At 33.4% G+C, this 15129-nt stretch overlaps 1 protein-coding gene across 11 annotated transcripts in view; it reads right to left on the reverse strand.

The window, feature by feature from the left end:
• Positions 1-15129, reverse strand: part of LOC145246120 (phosphatidylinositol 4-phosphate 5-kinase type-1 alpha-like) — a 397047-nt gene that overhangs the window by 42342 nt on the left and 339576 nt on the right. For 4 of the 11 annotated variants that reach the window (XM_080107961.1, XM_080107959.1, XM_080107966.1 and 1 more), the window contains one exon: positions 11913-12140. The exons of the other annotated variants lie outside the window; for them this stretch is intronic. In XM_080107961.1, coding sequence (XP_079964087.1) covers positions 11913-12140 — 228 coding nt within the window. The remainder of the gene's footprint in view (positions 1-11912; positions 12141-15129) is intronic. 11 annotated transcript variants of the gene reach the window in all.

A 15129-nucleotide genomic window follows, 5' to 3' on the forward strand; every position in this document is an offset into this window, starting at 1 on the left:
ATTGCCAACACCCTCAAAATGCATCACTGGATTGTCATGGATGACAGGGATATGCTTAGGGTGATGAAAACTAAGTTTGCGGCCATCTCTAAAACCCGTGTTACTAATGGGACATAACGAGAGATATTCTGACCCAGTAGAAAAATAATTACAAGTAAAAACAAAATTGATCAAATTATCGAGATTTATCGTATGTTTTAATGTAAAAGAGTTTGTGTGGTGTTAAAAAAAACATCTAGCACATCTACTGGATCATTTTCCATAATTTTTGGAATTTATACTAATTTTGTCATGCCACGCATGTACTTAATGTTTTTACTTGAAATGCGTTCATTTAAAAAATCACCAAAGTGGTATAGTAAATAAAAGATTAAAAAAATAAGTAAAAAAAAAAATTTTTTTTTTAAGTACCTGGATCAAATTAGCTCAACTAATTTCCAATGAAAAATAAAATATCAACAAATAAAAAAATAAAAAAAAATTTTTAAATAAAAAAAAAAAACTGAAAAAATAAAGACCAGAAATAAAGTTTTCAATAATAAATATTTCATATAAATACGTAAAACACAAACACCAAAAGAACAATGTTTACGAAAGCAGACAAGCTCAGAAGAAATTTGAAATAAAGACATTGTTCTTACATTTGATTTCTTAAAACGAGTAAGCGATTTAAGCAGATACATTTCTAAAGTTAGTATTATAAATAATATATCTTCTGGCAAGTAAGCTATTTTTCATTCCCGCAGAAATTCATCCATCTAAATGGGTGGGTTTATTATTTCTGATTGCTTTTTTAACCAATTAGATTTGTTTGTTTTGTGACTTCCTACTGGTCGGTTATTTTCATTGGCTAAAACATAAGATTTTGCGCCAGAATTCAAGGAAAAAAAAAATAGTGATCAATGTACGTGATTTTTGGAAAAGAAAATTTTTGTCCCGTGCTGTATGTTTCTTTATAAGTTTGAATTCTGCGTAGGATGAGTTGAGTTTTATTTTATTGTGGTATAACAAAAATGGCATAGTAAAAATAGTTTGAAAAAAAAAAAAAAAAAATGAAAGGATTTTCAAATCTTATCTTGCATTTTGATTGCCTTATGATCGAAATTGATGAAGACAACTTCATTTTAAAAGTTGCATTTTGTTTTTTGATTCCGATTTCTTTCACCCCCCCCTTTTATTAAAGGGGGGGGGGTGTGAAAGAAATCAAAATCAAATGAAAAAAATTTTGTGATTATATCTTATTCTAACGCAGTTACTCCTATATTTTGTTCTTTGGATTTTTAACAGTTTGCTCAATCTTAAAATGCGATTCGAATATTCAATACGAAATCAACGTAACATAACCCTTAAATATTATTCACGATTGTTTTTATATCTTTTGCTTGCCAATATATGTTATTGCAGAACTCAGTACATCGTGCCTCAGTAATCCTTTTTTACACAGCAAACAAATCCAGTATGCATGAAGTATCTTCATTTTCGTTTCTTATCAATGCCGCTGTTCCCCAGGGATCTATTCTACGCCTAATACTGTTTTCTCTCTTATTAGTCACTTTCCAGAGAATATTATTCAGAAAGTTAACATTTATGCTGATGACACCACCTTCTATTTTGATATAGCTTCTCGCTCATCTTCCTCAAATCAGTTAAAATATGCAGTTGATCTACAAGTTGATTTGGATTCAGTTATGGATTGGGATAAGAAATGGCTCGTTTCATTTAATCCTGTTAAAACCCAGCTATTGTTTAGAAGTTGGTTTGGGTTCTATTACAGATGACAGGACATTACACAAGCGAGAAACAGAGCTGACTAAAACAAACAGCATTAAAAAAAAAAAAAAATTGTCACACGTTTAATAATAGCATTTGTGGAAAAGGCGCCACTTTGAAATCGTTAAAAGAATCCAACAATAAATGTCGTCAGACTCCAAAAATTCCAAGTAAATACAAGATAAACTGGACATTTATAAAGCCTTCTTCCTCGGAATAGTTAAAACATGCAGTTGATCTACAAGTTGATTTGGGTTCAGTTATGGATTGGAATAAGAAATGACCCGTTTCGTTTAATCCTGTTAAGACTCCACTATTGTCCTTCGATCACAGGTGTGTCCCTGTTTTTCCTGCTCTCAATGAGAAATAAAACTTCTTGATCTTCCTTTCTCATCAAATCTTTCTCAGAGTCCATATATTAAATCCATTGCTCTTTCTGCTTCTTGTAAAGTCGGTTCTCTCTATCGTTCTAAACACTTTCTCTATCTCTACAAATCTATCCGACCATGTATAGAGTATTGTTGTCATATTTGGGTTGGTGAACTTCTGTCTCCCATTTAAAGGTTCTTGATAAACTGCAGAAACATATCCGCAATTTGATTGGCTCCATACTTTCTTCTTCACTCCAACTTCTCTTTCTCACAGATGTGATATTGCTAGTCTCAGTTTTTTTTTGTTTTTTTAAATACTATAATGGCATTTGTTAGTCAGAATTGTCTGATCTATTCTCTGCTTCCTTTGTTCCAGCTCGTTTGACTAGTTGGTCTAGTGGTCTTCATCAATTTGCTGTTTTAATCCCTCATTGCAATACAGCTTCCTATTCCAGTAGCTTCTTTCCAAGAACTGCTAAGTTGTGGAACTCTTTTCCTGCTCCCTGTTTTCCTTCTACCTACAGCCTTGGTCTTTTTAAGACTACAGTCAATAGGCATTCCCTGTCTTTGCAATAATCAACTTCTGTTCTTGTCAGCTCCTTACATCAAGTGGTTTTATGCCTTGTCTCAAGCAATTTCCATTTCCTCTACCAGTAAACAACTTAAAAAAAAATTAAAATAAAAATTTTTTAAAAAAAGTAATTTCCTAATATGAGTTAGATCCCCCTTCTCCAATGAAGTTCTCAATCAGGTCTCAATCCTTGTAATCCTAACCCTATGCCTACCGCCTCACTGGCCTTCAGGCCGGGATCACAATGTAGTATCTGTTCTGATGCTTCACTTCATTTAAGTAATTAGGTTTTGGTCAATGTGGGGAGACCCTTCATACCAGACAATTGGGTCTCAGTCAATGTGGGAGAAAACCCTTCATATCAGACAATTGCTATTTATTTGGACACTGCCAGAGTGCCCCCCTCTTTTGGGGGAGCTGGTTTTCCCCCCACATTAAAAAAAATTACCTTGTGTCTAATTTGATTTTGTGGATATACGGAACATTTGCAGAGTTGGGAGACATGACTATTTTCCGAATTCCTTAGTAAAACTTGTTTTGCACTTTATTTTTAACTAGTATTTCAGCCCGGTGTTGCCCGGGTGTTTGAGGGTGTATGTTGAGCAAAAAAAAAAAAAAAAAAAGCGGTCATTTTTTTTTTTTTTTTTTTTTTTAACTTGGACCCCTATTATGACCCTTAACATTTATTGTTTTGGGCTCAAATCAAGTTATTAAGTTACGAACCTATATCTAAAATTTCACCTAGGGAACCTATATCTAAAATTTCAAGTGTTTAGACCCAAAATTGGCGGAGGAGTTTGGTAGAGTTGTCAAAGGTCAACAAATCACTGAACTTTGACCCATTAACAGCCAAATTTCTGGCTGAAAACTGATCACAAAGATTTTCCCAAATCTCAGTACCCTGTATATCAAATTTCGAGTCTGTAGACTGAAAATTGACAGAGTTATTGCATAGAGAAATGTACAGACACACACACAGACACGTTCACTTTTATAGATATGTAGATTTTATCTTCTTAAGCCCCAATAACTTTTTATTCTGTTTGATCCATTTATTTTTCTTTCTCCTCAATAAATCTGCTCTAAAATATGACAGGACATTACACAAGCTACCGAGAAATAAATAGAGACAAAGCTGCCTAAAATAAAGAGCATTTAAAAAAAATTGTCACATGATTCGTTTAATAATAGCATTTGTGGAAAAGGCGCCAGTTTGAAATTATTAACAGAATCCAACGATAAATAATGTTGTCCGATTCATTTGAGATCTCAACAGATAGATAAGAAAATTTTTTAATTAAACCACTAAAAGTTATGAACGAATTTGCGCATGCACAAAAGTAGTAGAGATATTTCAGCAAATTGAAATGAACATTTTGCATTTCAACTTACCGACATTTCTGTATGCATTATTCATCCATCCAAACAAAGATTTTACTCATTATAAACCATTATTGTTGTATGATTACTATTTCCTTTTAATTTCAGTGTTATGTGATCAGTAGTTTAAAAGTTTATCAGTTAAATATTTGCACACAGACACACACATGCATCTGTTTTTTTGATATAGATTTTAATTATGGTTATTCTATATAGTTGTATGTACAGAATTCACTCTTAAGCTAATTAACGTACCGGTGTGCATTTTGATAGGCATATCAGAGCCCAAATACGAGCTATATTGGGTTTAAGCGTAAAATGGGGGTGGAAGCCCTTCATGAAAATTTAGCTACCTTCGATTTTTGTGAAATTTCAACAACAGGTATTAGATGAAGTAGACATTTATAAAGCACTACCTGCAAGTTGTATCGTTGATAAAAAATATCAAATTGCCTACAGGTGAATACGTACATCTTAAAACATGGAATGGCCGACCGATCACATTATTTATCAGGGTCAACACCAATCAAAAAATAAAAAATAAAAATACCAACTTTGTGGGTGTTTGTTTTGTAGTTTTGGGCTTTTAACTGAACATACAAAGATACACACACAACTGCCCTTTATATAATAGTGTTTGAGTTCAGCTAATTAATTAATCAGATTCATTTGTTTTATTACTGCCTCATGGGCTATTATTTTCATTGGCTAACAGCTGAACTCGTCTCAAACAAAGGCTCGACAGCTCTTTGTTTTGTCACTGCCCACTTTTCAGTCACTCACAATTATTTCAAAATATGAAATGGCCGACCAATTGCATTTTTGATGGACATTTTAGATATAACTGCTGTTAAATAAGGATAAAGGTTCATGGGTAACGTGATGGCTGTTGATGGTGGAAATTGAACGAGTCAATTTATTTTAAAGGATGGCTCATCAAAGTCCTTGTTTACATTGGACTTGAAAACGACCATGTTATAGTCAGCAGGGATGCAGCTCTGCAGTATTGTGTTCCTCAGAAGAGCAGTTCTGGGAGAGGGAGGGACTCTGCTAATGGAACCCTTGCTTAGTGTAAAAAAAAAAAAAAAAAAAATTTTTTAAACAGTTTGGAAAAGAGTTCAACATTATGTTAAAATCACAGTTAATACATTTTGTTATGTGCCACCTCCCTATTAGGTTGAAAATAAAGATCTCGTGGAATTTTAAATTTGGATTTCAAATAAGTTTTCGTTTTGATACCTTTACTTTATATATCATTTGAAAGAGCGGTTTTTTTTTTCTCTATCTATCGGTTTAAATTACAATCGTTTTAAAACAATTATGTCTTATTTTCAGAATATTGAATACAAGATGGAAAGCAAAGCAAATTCACACAATTTTCTTGTTTCAATTCAAGCTAGGCCGAAAAACTGCTGAAACAGTTTGCGATACCAAGAAAGCTTTTGGCCCAGGAATCACTAGTGAATGCACAGCACAAAGGTGGTTTAAGAAATTTCAAGGCGGCGATGAGTCTTTAAAATGACGAGTGTAGTGATCGGCCATTGGATGTTGACAACGATCAATTAAGAGCCTTAGTCGAAGCTAATTCATGCACAACTGTTTGAGAATTTGCTTCTGAATTAGACGTAACGTATACAACGATTTCCAACCACTTGAGAGATTGAAAAGGCAAATAACTTGATAAATGAGTGCCTCATGCATTGAACGACAACAAAAAATGCCATTATGAAGTGTCATTTTCCCTTCTTTTACACAACAAGAACGACCCGTTTCTTGATAGAGTTGTGACTTGTAATGAAAAGTGGGTTCTTTACGACAACCAATGCTCAGCTCAGTGGTTAGACGCTGACAAAGCTCCACAACACTTCCCGAAGCCAGAGTTGCGCCAAAAGAATGTCATGCTGACTGCTTGGTGGTCTGCGACCGTCTCATCGATTACAGATTTTTGAATGCAAGCAAAACCATTATGGTGGAAAAGTACTGTTAACAAATGGATAAAATGCATCAGAAACTTCGACAACAACATCCAGCATTAGAAAGCCGCAGAAAAGGCCCAATTCTCCTTCACGACAATGCCTGACCGCATTTTCCTAAACCGACTCTACAGAAGTTGAACAAATTGGGCTCATCCGCCATACTCTCCAGATCTCTCACTTACTGACTACCACTTTTTCAAGCATCTCGAAAACTTTCTGTGTGAGAAATGTCTCAAGAACCTAAGCAATATCATAAACGCCTTCAGCGACTTTATCGGCACCAGAACACAAGATTTTTATGTTACAGGCATAAATACACTTGTTTTGTGTTGGCAAAAGTATGTTGATTTTGATGGCGATTTCTTTGATAAATAAATTTTTGTTTGAGCTGAGATAGTTTCATCTGAATTTAAAAGTTAAAAACTGCAAGAACTTTCTTGTCAACTTGTTATATGCACTACCTATACAGCGTGACAATAAATATTTGACATGTTGAGTTACTTATTAAGCTTGGGTATTTTTTTTTTTTTTTTTTTAATCAGCAAAAAGTTAATTTACAAAACCTGTTAAATATAAAAAAAAAAAAATATATCCTTTTCCTTGTTTCTGCTCTAACTAAAGATTAAATACTATTACCACTGGTGCTCGTTCAGAATAATGAAACAAAAAAATTTTAAAAAAATAAAAAATCTAAATTCGGAGGTTACATCGACCAAAACGTGAGAATGATACTAAAGATGAGAACAGTAGTGCGATGAATCCAAATAATACGAATAACCAATCTTCATCTCAAAAAATTCAGAAACGTCAGTAAATTTACTGTTTATGACATTCCCTAATGTTCATAATGGACTATTCCAATATATTAATTCTTTCCTTTCTTTATTACCTTCGACTGTTAAGAGAGAGAAAGACGGAAGTGAGAGTAATAGACATACAAATAAGGTGGGGCAAACCACATACACTTAGAGGGAGTGATAGAAAGCCCATAAGAGATGGGTCCCTGGAAGAATTATTTGCAACTGATCATCCTATTCAGGTTAACATCTGTTTTACATGCTGGCCAGCTTTAAGGAATTTACTTCCAAAGTAACCCATCTCTGGCCAGGTTTTTACCCCTCTTTTCCTCAAATTGATCTCCTCTTTCATTGGCATCGGTTTAATGTTCATTTTACCTGCTGGCATTTGTTGAAAGATATTGATTTCCAAGCTAACCTATCTCTGACCAGGTATTGAATTATCCCTCTTGCTTTCATGTTCATACTTATAACTTCCTCTCTTTAGTTTTTTTTGTTTTCAATTTTTATCATTTCAGCATTGCCTATTTTTATCATTTTGGCTAATTAAAATTATTCAAACATAACTCAATCCCAAGACTAAGGAATATTTTAACATTTATTTGATTAAACTTGCTTCACTAACATAATAGACGGCAAAAAAAAAAAAAAAAAATGTTAACAAAACGTGATAAATGTCTTTCTAAAAAAACTAATAAATGTTAAACCGTCCGGTGATCTCTCGATTTCGACAGTTTTAGATGTAAGAAAAACTGATAAGATGACCATATACTATGTGAATTACGGATGAAAAAAATAAAACATTAGAAAGCAAAATATGTAAAAATTAAAAACCTGAGCCAAATAAAGCATTAAAAACAAAAATAAAAGAAATGAAGTTCAAATTAAAAAAAAAAAAAAGTATAAATTATCAAAATTGAAGAAAGGAGGTTCTTATCCAAAATCCAACCTAATTAAAAAGCACAAAACTACAGAAAAAACAAAAAAATCTTTATGCTGTACATATCCATTATAGAATGAAAATGTCATATTCCAAAAAATCACATAAATTAATCAAGTAGTTTTATTTTATAAAGAAAATCATGTTTAAACAATTTACAGAGATTAATGCAAAATCGCTAGCATGACGAGTTTGAATTATTGTGGAATTATCTGCTCACGGTTTTTTTTTTTCAAGATGGCGTTGTGGGGCGGTCCCTTTTTGCTTAATCATAAATTCTGATTTTCATACTAAACAAAAAAAAAAAAAAGAAAGAACCTACTTTATCAATTTACATGATTTTTGGAATATGACATTTGTTCCATGATGTGTACGTCTATAATGAAGATTTTTCTGTATTTTTTTTTTTTTTTTTAGGTTGAATTCTGGATTTGCACCAAAAAAAATTCCTTGCACAAAAAAGCCAGCAAGACTACATTGAGAAATGGCTAGATGTGTTGGGAGGAGACAGTAGGCAGCAAACGACAGAAGCGTCTTTCATGGTTTTAGAGTCACACACAGTTTCATCTTAGTTTTGCTGTTTTTGTTTGTTACATCTTTACAATTATTGTTTCTACTTCATTTCCGGTTAATTTTTTGTTTTTCACCGGTTTTTTTTTCTTTTTCTTAACGATATCTTTTGTTTATTAAATCATTAGGTTAACGTTATTATTTAGAAAAAAAAAAAAAAAAAAAAATTCTCAACGCGAGGTGGAGCAACCGGAAGTGAAGTAAAAACAGTAATCGTAAAGATAATCAAATTTAAAAAAACAAATTTTATTTTCTAAGAGATAAAAGAAAAAAGTCATTCAGTTACACACTTTAATTAAATTAGTAGTTCTCAAATTCTTCTTCAGGTGTATCTTGTCGAACTCTGGGAATCTTTCTGTCCGATTTAAAAATCAGCACATAATTTCAAATTTTTTTTTTTTTTTTTTTAAATCGGTGGGGGCGAGGGGGGTCAATTAAAAAATACAATTGCAAATTACCTACGCTCAAGGCTAGAAATCGTAAGTAATTCACAATTGTATTTTTTCGGATCGTCCACACCGAGGATTGAACCGTAGACCTTCAGAAGAGTTTCACAGAATTTTGCAGAGTACTTTATCTTTTATGCCACGAGTCGTTGTGAACATTGGCTGAAACGTTGTGTGAACAACACTCAAGATGAGAACAGTGGTTCGAATCATCGTAATTATCAACTGTCAGCTCGAAAATTCAGGAACAAAATACTGGTAGAACATTTCATTTTCGCACGATTCGCGACACTTACTGGATCAGTATTTTGTTTCATTTTTGGTTTTTGAGTCATTATCGAGGATCCAAATGGCTGCAAGGCGGCCGCCATTTTTTTTTTCTTCTTGTTCTAACTACTTTCTATTTCAAAATAATATCCATCTCAAACTCTAACAAATAGTTCTTACATACTATTTTTTTTTTTATTGGAATCCTTTGAGATGAGTAATTTGTGTATTTATTTATTGATTTGTGGACTGTTATCCTCATCTTCATAGTTGTTGCTTAGGCCAACTTATCACAGTGGATAGAGGCGTTGAATCTCTATGGTGCCAGGTGAGCATTTGTCTGAAGATTGCGGTTTCAATCCCGCCCAAAGCAGGCCAGAGGATTAGTTGGCCAAAACGTGGTGAGACAACAACAACTATGGAAGACAGTAATTACTGGGAATACAGTTACAAGACTCAGCATTCTTATCCCGTCGTAGTTAATCACATAAAGAAGGCCAAAGGATGAGTTGGCCGAAATGTGGTGAGATAACAACAACTATGGAAGACAGTAATTACTGGGAATACAGTTACAAGACTCAGCATTCTATCCCGTCGTAGTTAATCACATAAAGAAGGCCAAAGGATGAGTTGGCCGAAATGTGGTGAGATAACAACAATAAAGATGAGGATAACAGTCGGCAAATAAATAAATAGTTATGTTTCACAATCATTTAATTTCATCGACAGACATTTATGCATTTCTATTTAAATGTTCCTTTCTCTAGGCGTGATTTTCAAACAGTTTATTATTATTAAGCCATGGTCATGAAACCATTAGCAATAGACAGAAGCTACTAAACTAATTATAATAATGGCAAGCAATCTACGAAAGATTAATGCAAGCAACAATAAACGTAGTCACTAGTTTTGTCTTTTCTGCGCCAGCCTCTCGAACCAAAGGTTTTCAAGTCCTTCGCCATCCTTACTCAAGGCACGTCTCCATGCTGGTCTATTTTCGGCTAGCTCCTCCCACACATTCACATCGATGCCAAGAGCGATCAGATCCCGTTTGGCCACGTCTTTAAAGCGCAGCACCGGGCGACCGTGGCTTCTTGTTCCATTTGCCAGTTCGCTGTAGAGGATATCCTTAGGGAGACGGCCATCGGGCAGTCTAAGCTAATTAGGGAATTCATAAAACTAAGGAATATGAGGATAACAAAAAAAAAAAATTGATTTCTTTTCTTCCCCTTTCTTTACTGTCATATTTAAAAGATAGATCTGTATCGAAATGACCAAATGTTTGATATGAATAAACGAGAAGGATTCTGTTTCATGTCTAAGACAAAGTTATGGATGAAATGTTTAAACTAATGTTTCAAGAATTTCAAGCAACAAACTTTGTCCAGCGATAACAAGTAGTTATTGATAAAAATAAAAAAAACCTTTATTAAGTGGATTTCTACCATTATTTTATTTAACTTTCGATTTTTGGGCCATTACCGAGACTACAGGGATGTGAGCCTCTCATGTGGGCCATTTTTTCTTGTTCTCACATAACACTTGATACTACTTGTTTTTTAAACGGAATAAACGCTTTAACATAAGTTAAAACCCTAAAAACATATCAAACTATGTAGAAGAGTAACTTAGCTTGCCTTCGATAATATTTGCGATATACTTGTTTTTTTTTTATTTTTTTTTAAACCATTTTTTCTGTTTGTTATCTATAGTAAAACATATCTGTTTAAAGCCCTTATTAGAAAAGAGCAAAAAAAATATGCTTCCTCCGTCGACATATTTTTTTACTTCTGTATAATGCAAATCTGGAGTTTGCTAATGAACAGATAAGATGATGTCAAACCAGTCAAACCACCTTACCCAAAGGAGGAGGAGGTAATGCCAAAGCGGATAGTTTCATGACTATAGAAAAAGATACTACACTACCTATTATTTAAGACTTCTTGATCATGACTGATGAAACAAGAACTAACCGCGTGGATTAAATATAAGACTCCGTTTGAAATTCCAGATTATTGAGTTTGACATAATGCACTTGAAGAAAGGTCAAAGGAAATATCAGTCGAAATGTTGTGGAAATAAAACTCAAGATGAGGATAAATAATCCAAATTATTCATCCTCATCTGTAAAATTAAAAAAAATTTTTTTTGTTTTTTGGTGCAAGTCCAGAATTTAAACTAATAAAAAAAAAAAAAATCAAAAATACAGAAAAATGTTTATGGAAGAAAAATGTTATATCCCAAAAATCACAGATTGATCAAATAGTTTGTTTTTTTTAACACAAAAAAAAAAAAAAAAATTATGAGGAAGCAAGAACGATGCATCTTGAGACAACTCAATTCAAACTGACGAGATTTTAAGAATCAGCCTTATAATGGCTTTGATATACTATTAATCAATAAAAATCGTAAAATAATGATTTTTATATTAAAAAAAATACTTTGATCAATTCACATGTTTTTGGAATATGACATTTTCGTCTCAGGTATATACAAAAAATTTTTCTGTAATTTTTAAAAATTGTGTTGAATTCTAAATTGTTTTCCAAGGCAAAAAAAAAAAAAAAAAAAAAAAAAAGATGAAAATGCATAAGACTTGGACAGCAAACAAAAAATATCCAGAGGAAAGACAGGGTAAGAGCAAATATTCAGCAATGTAGCAAAGATTTTCTCCCCATGTATGGGGGGATGGGCAGGAGACACAATAGTACAAGATAGGGTTGGGGAGGGGGGAGTCATTTAAGGATAGATATAAGACTAGTGCTTCAGATGTAAGGATTGGATACAAGAACTACATTGGCGCCAGCAAACAGGGACTGCTTACCACTGCATGCATACTGCCCCTCCTCCTCAGCTTCCTCCATACGCAGAGCAGTAGCAAAGACAGCCGGCAGACTCTGGCTTAACCTAGCTTTCTCTTCATAGTAGCTTATGGGTTTCCCCATCAAACCACGATGTTGTATCGGTTTGTTCCTATTCACTCCGTAGTGTATCATCCGATCGTTAACGATGGACAGGACTGTTCCTGCAGGATAAACTTTCCGCTTGTAGTCTGAAAAGAAATCAGTGATGTCAGCTTCCTTTCGAGAAGATGAAGATGCATCTAGCCGACATCTGCGCACACAAAGCGTTTTTTTTTTTTTATAAAGCAGCAGCACCCAGATGTCATCTGCATGCGCTTCATATGCACAATAATATCATGTCAAATTTAAGACAACATTGTTAACGTGAAATCTGTTCAAAAACAGAAAAAGAGAATGCTCAAGAGGAGTTTGGGGTTGAGGTGTCTTTGATCAAAATAAGTCAACAGGTTGACACTCCATAGAGAAATTGCATATTGACATACAAATAAAAAAAATTGTCTGTTGCTTGTGCTTGTTTTGAAAACAAATTGTGTACTAGTGGTGGGACGATTCCAATATCTTTACCGATTCCGATACAGTTACCAATTTTGATTCAATTACAGATTCTGATTCTTTTAAAATCTCTAAATACTTTTTATTTTTTCAGATTGTAAAAATTTCACCCCCCACCCCGATTCTGATTCTTTTAAAATGTTGGGATCATCTACAGATTTTAGTTTCATTGATTGTTTAAAATAAAAAAAAAAAAAAAATAAAAATTTATCATTAATATCAGCAATGGAAAATTAAGCGAAAAAAAAAACAAACTTTTTTGAAGGAATCATTTTCAGCATCAGAAAATAGGCACACATTTTTCCAATTCTAATACCTTAAACAGTTTCAATTTTCCCCGGATTCCAATTAATCGTCCCAACACTATTGTGTGTGTGTACTAATGATGTTACGAATACCAAACAGGCAATCAGCATTTATGAAACTCACAACAACAACAAAGAAACAAAATTGCATTAAATATGAAAATCAAATTTTATGAATAACTAAAGAGCAGCCGTCTTGTCCGCCATTTTGAAAACAATCTAAAAAAAAATAAACAAAGGGAGATAACCCAGACACGCTAGATTTATGTTGTAATGCCTATGAATTTCCATTAATTACTTAAAAATAGTTTTCTTTATGAAAATAAAACTTTATCAATTTATATGATTTTTGGAATATGATATTTTTGCATGTACATCATCCAGATTTTTCTTTTCTTTTTTTTTTAATAAAAAGGGGAATTTTAGACAAGAACCACTTTTTCTTAATAATAGCGCCATCATGCAAGTGTGTATGGACTCAGATTTTGTCACATTTGGTCACGCGTAAATTCAAATAACTTTTTTTCTTAAATCAATTTTTACAGGTTTAGAGTGCTACTAGCAGGCTGCGCTGCATTGTCTGGTCATAAGAGATAATTGCATATTTAATATTCTAGAGACAATTCTCTATCAATTATTATATTGAACTAATATTTAGTAGTGAGATTAAAACTAAAAAAAAAAAAAAAAAAAAAATGATTTGGGTGCCATCAGCTAGAATTGAAACCAAAATGTACAACTCCCCACCTTCATTTCTTAACCTCTGAGCCACGCCCATATACATTATATATGAAAAATGAACAAACCAAGTTATATGTCCATCAACATTTCATCTATTGCAAGACTTCTTACAATAAAGATGAAACATTTGGTTTGTTCATTTTTTTTTTTAAAATGGTGTAATAGAAACATATTATAAGGTATTTGCAGCTTCTCTTCCAATTTTCGGATTTTTTTTTAATCATGTCCAAATGTATTTTATTTCCTTTTGGTGAATTGATTGTTGCTATTTCGTCCGATGAGTTATGGGCAAAATAGATTCACTGATTGAAGTGATTGATATTTTGCCCTACGAAATAGATACTGTCAAGAATTGTCAACTTAAAGGAATAAATTGTAAGATGGTCAACATCATGAAATTTGGAATATATATTTTTGTCATTTATTCATTATATGCTCTGTAATTACATTGAGCTTCTTAAACAAGGATTGGTATATATAAAAAGAAATATAAGTAAATAAAGAATATTTCTACAGAAATATTTATATATATATATATATATATAAATTCACCTGTCATCCCTTTTTTAAAAGATGGAATCGCTCCATCATCAAAGACAAGATTCAAGAAAGCATGGCCAGACGGTCCACAAAGTTTTATAATTTTTTTATATATATATATATATATGATGGACTCTCCCATCGATTCTGATGTATGAGGTTCTGCCACACTAAATTGTTCGGAAATCCACACAGATGAGCTGTTTATAGTGGTGAAGGCTTTGTGTAGCACCAAACCCACTTTCTGGAATTATTGCTAACCTTTGTTGGTACAGATGACTGCTATAGGACAGATTATACAGTAAACCGCAGGTTTTTTTTACATCAGAGTTTCCTGCTCGTAGATGCATGTCTGAACGAAGACTGGGGATGCATCTCTCCCAGTGAATTAACATGCCCCCAGATACCAACCTGGAAATTTCTATGACTCGGCGTGATACATACAGCATCTAGCCTTCCCAAATGGTCACCTATCTGGTACTGGCCAGGCTCAACATTGCTTAACTTCACTTCGGTGATCTAGCGAGAACTGGTGTATCAATGTGATTGTTCCAAATATAAATATTTTTTTTTTACATAGGAGTCACCACTTATCAAGGCCCAGAGGTCACTCGAGGATAAGGGTTATAGAGTGTACAGTAGTCAATGGGATAATATTGTAGTAATCATTGGTAATGGAAATTTGGTAAATTAGATTACTTTAGGGGGCGACTCATCAAGAATTTGTTTATGTTGGACTTGAAGACAACCAAGTTGTAGTCAGCTGGGAAGCAGGCAAACGGAAGAGAGTTCCACAGGCATGCAGTTCTAAGAAAGAAACTTTGCTCATGGAATCTACGTTTTGATTTAGGCACGGATAAAGAGTGGGGAAAATTATTGACAGTGGTTTCAACTAGACGGGTGTTTTTTGTGAAAGATTGGCGAGGGGGGGCAGAGATTGGAGCTCAGACGAGCACTTGCCATGGAAATAACGATAAAGCAAAGACAGGCTCGCAATGTTATATAATGAATATTAGAAGGGAGTTAAAGAAGTATATAA

The sequence above is a fragment of the Euprymna scolopes genome, chromosome 23 (assembly GCF_053919585.1).
Source record: "Euprymna scolopes isolate OS-2025 chromosome 23, ASM5391958v1, whole genome shotgun sequence".
Classification (NCBI taxonomy): Eukaryota; Metazoa; Mollusca; class Cephalopoda; order Sepiida; family Sepiolidae; genus Euprymna; species Euprymna scolopes.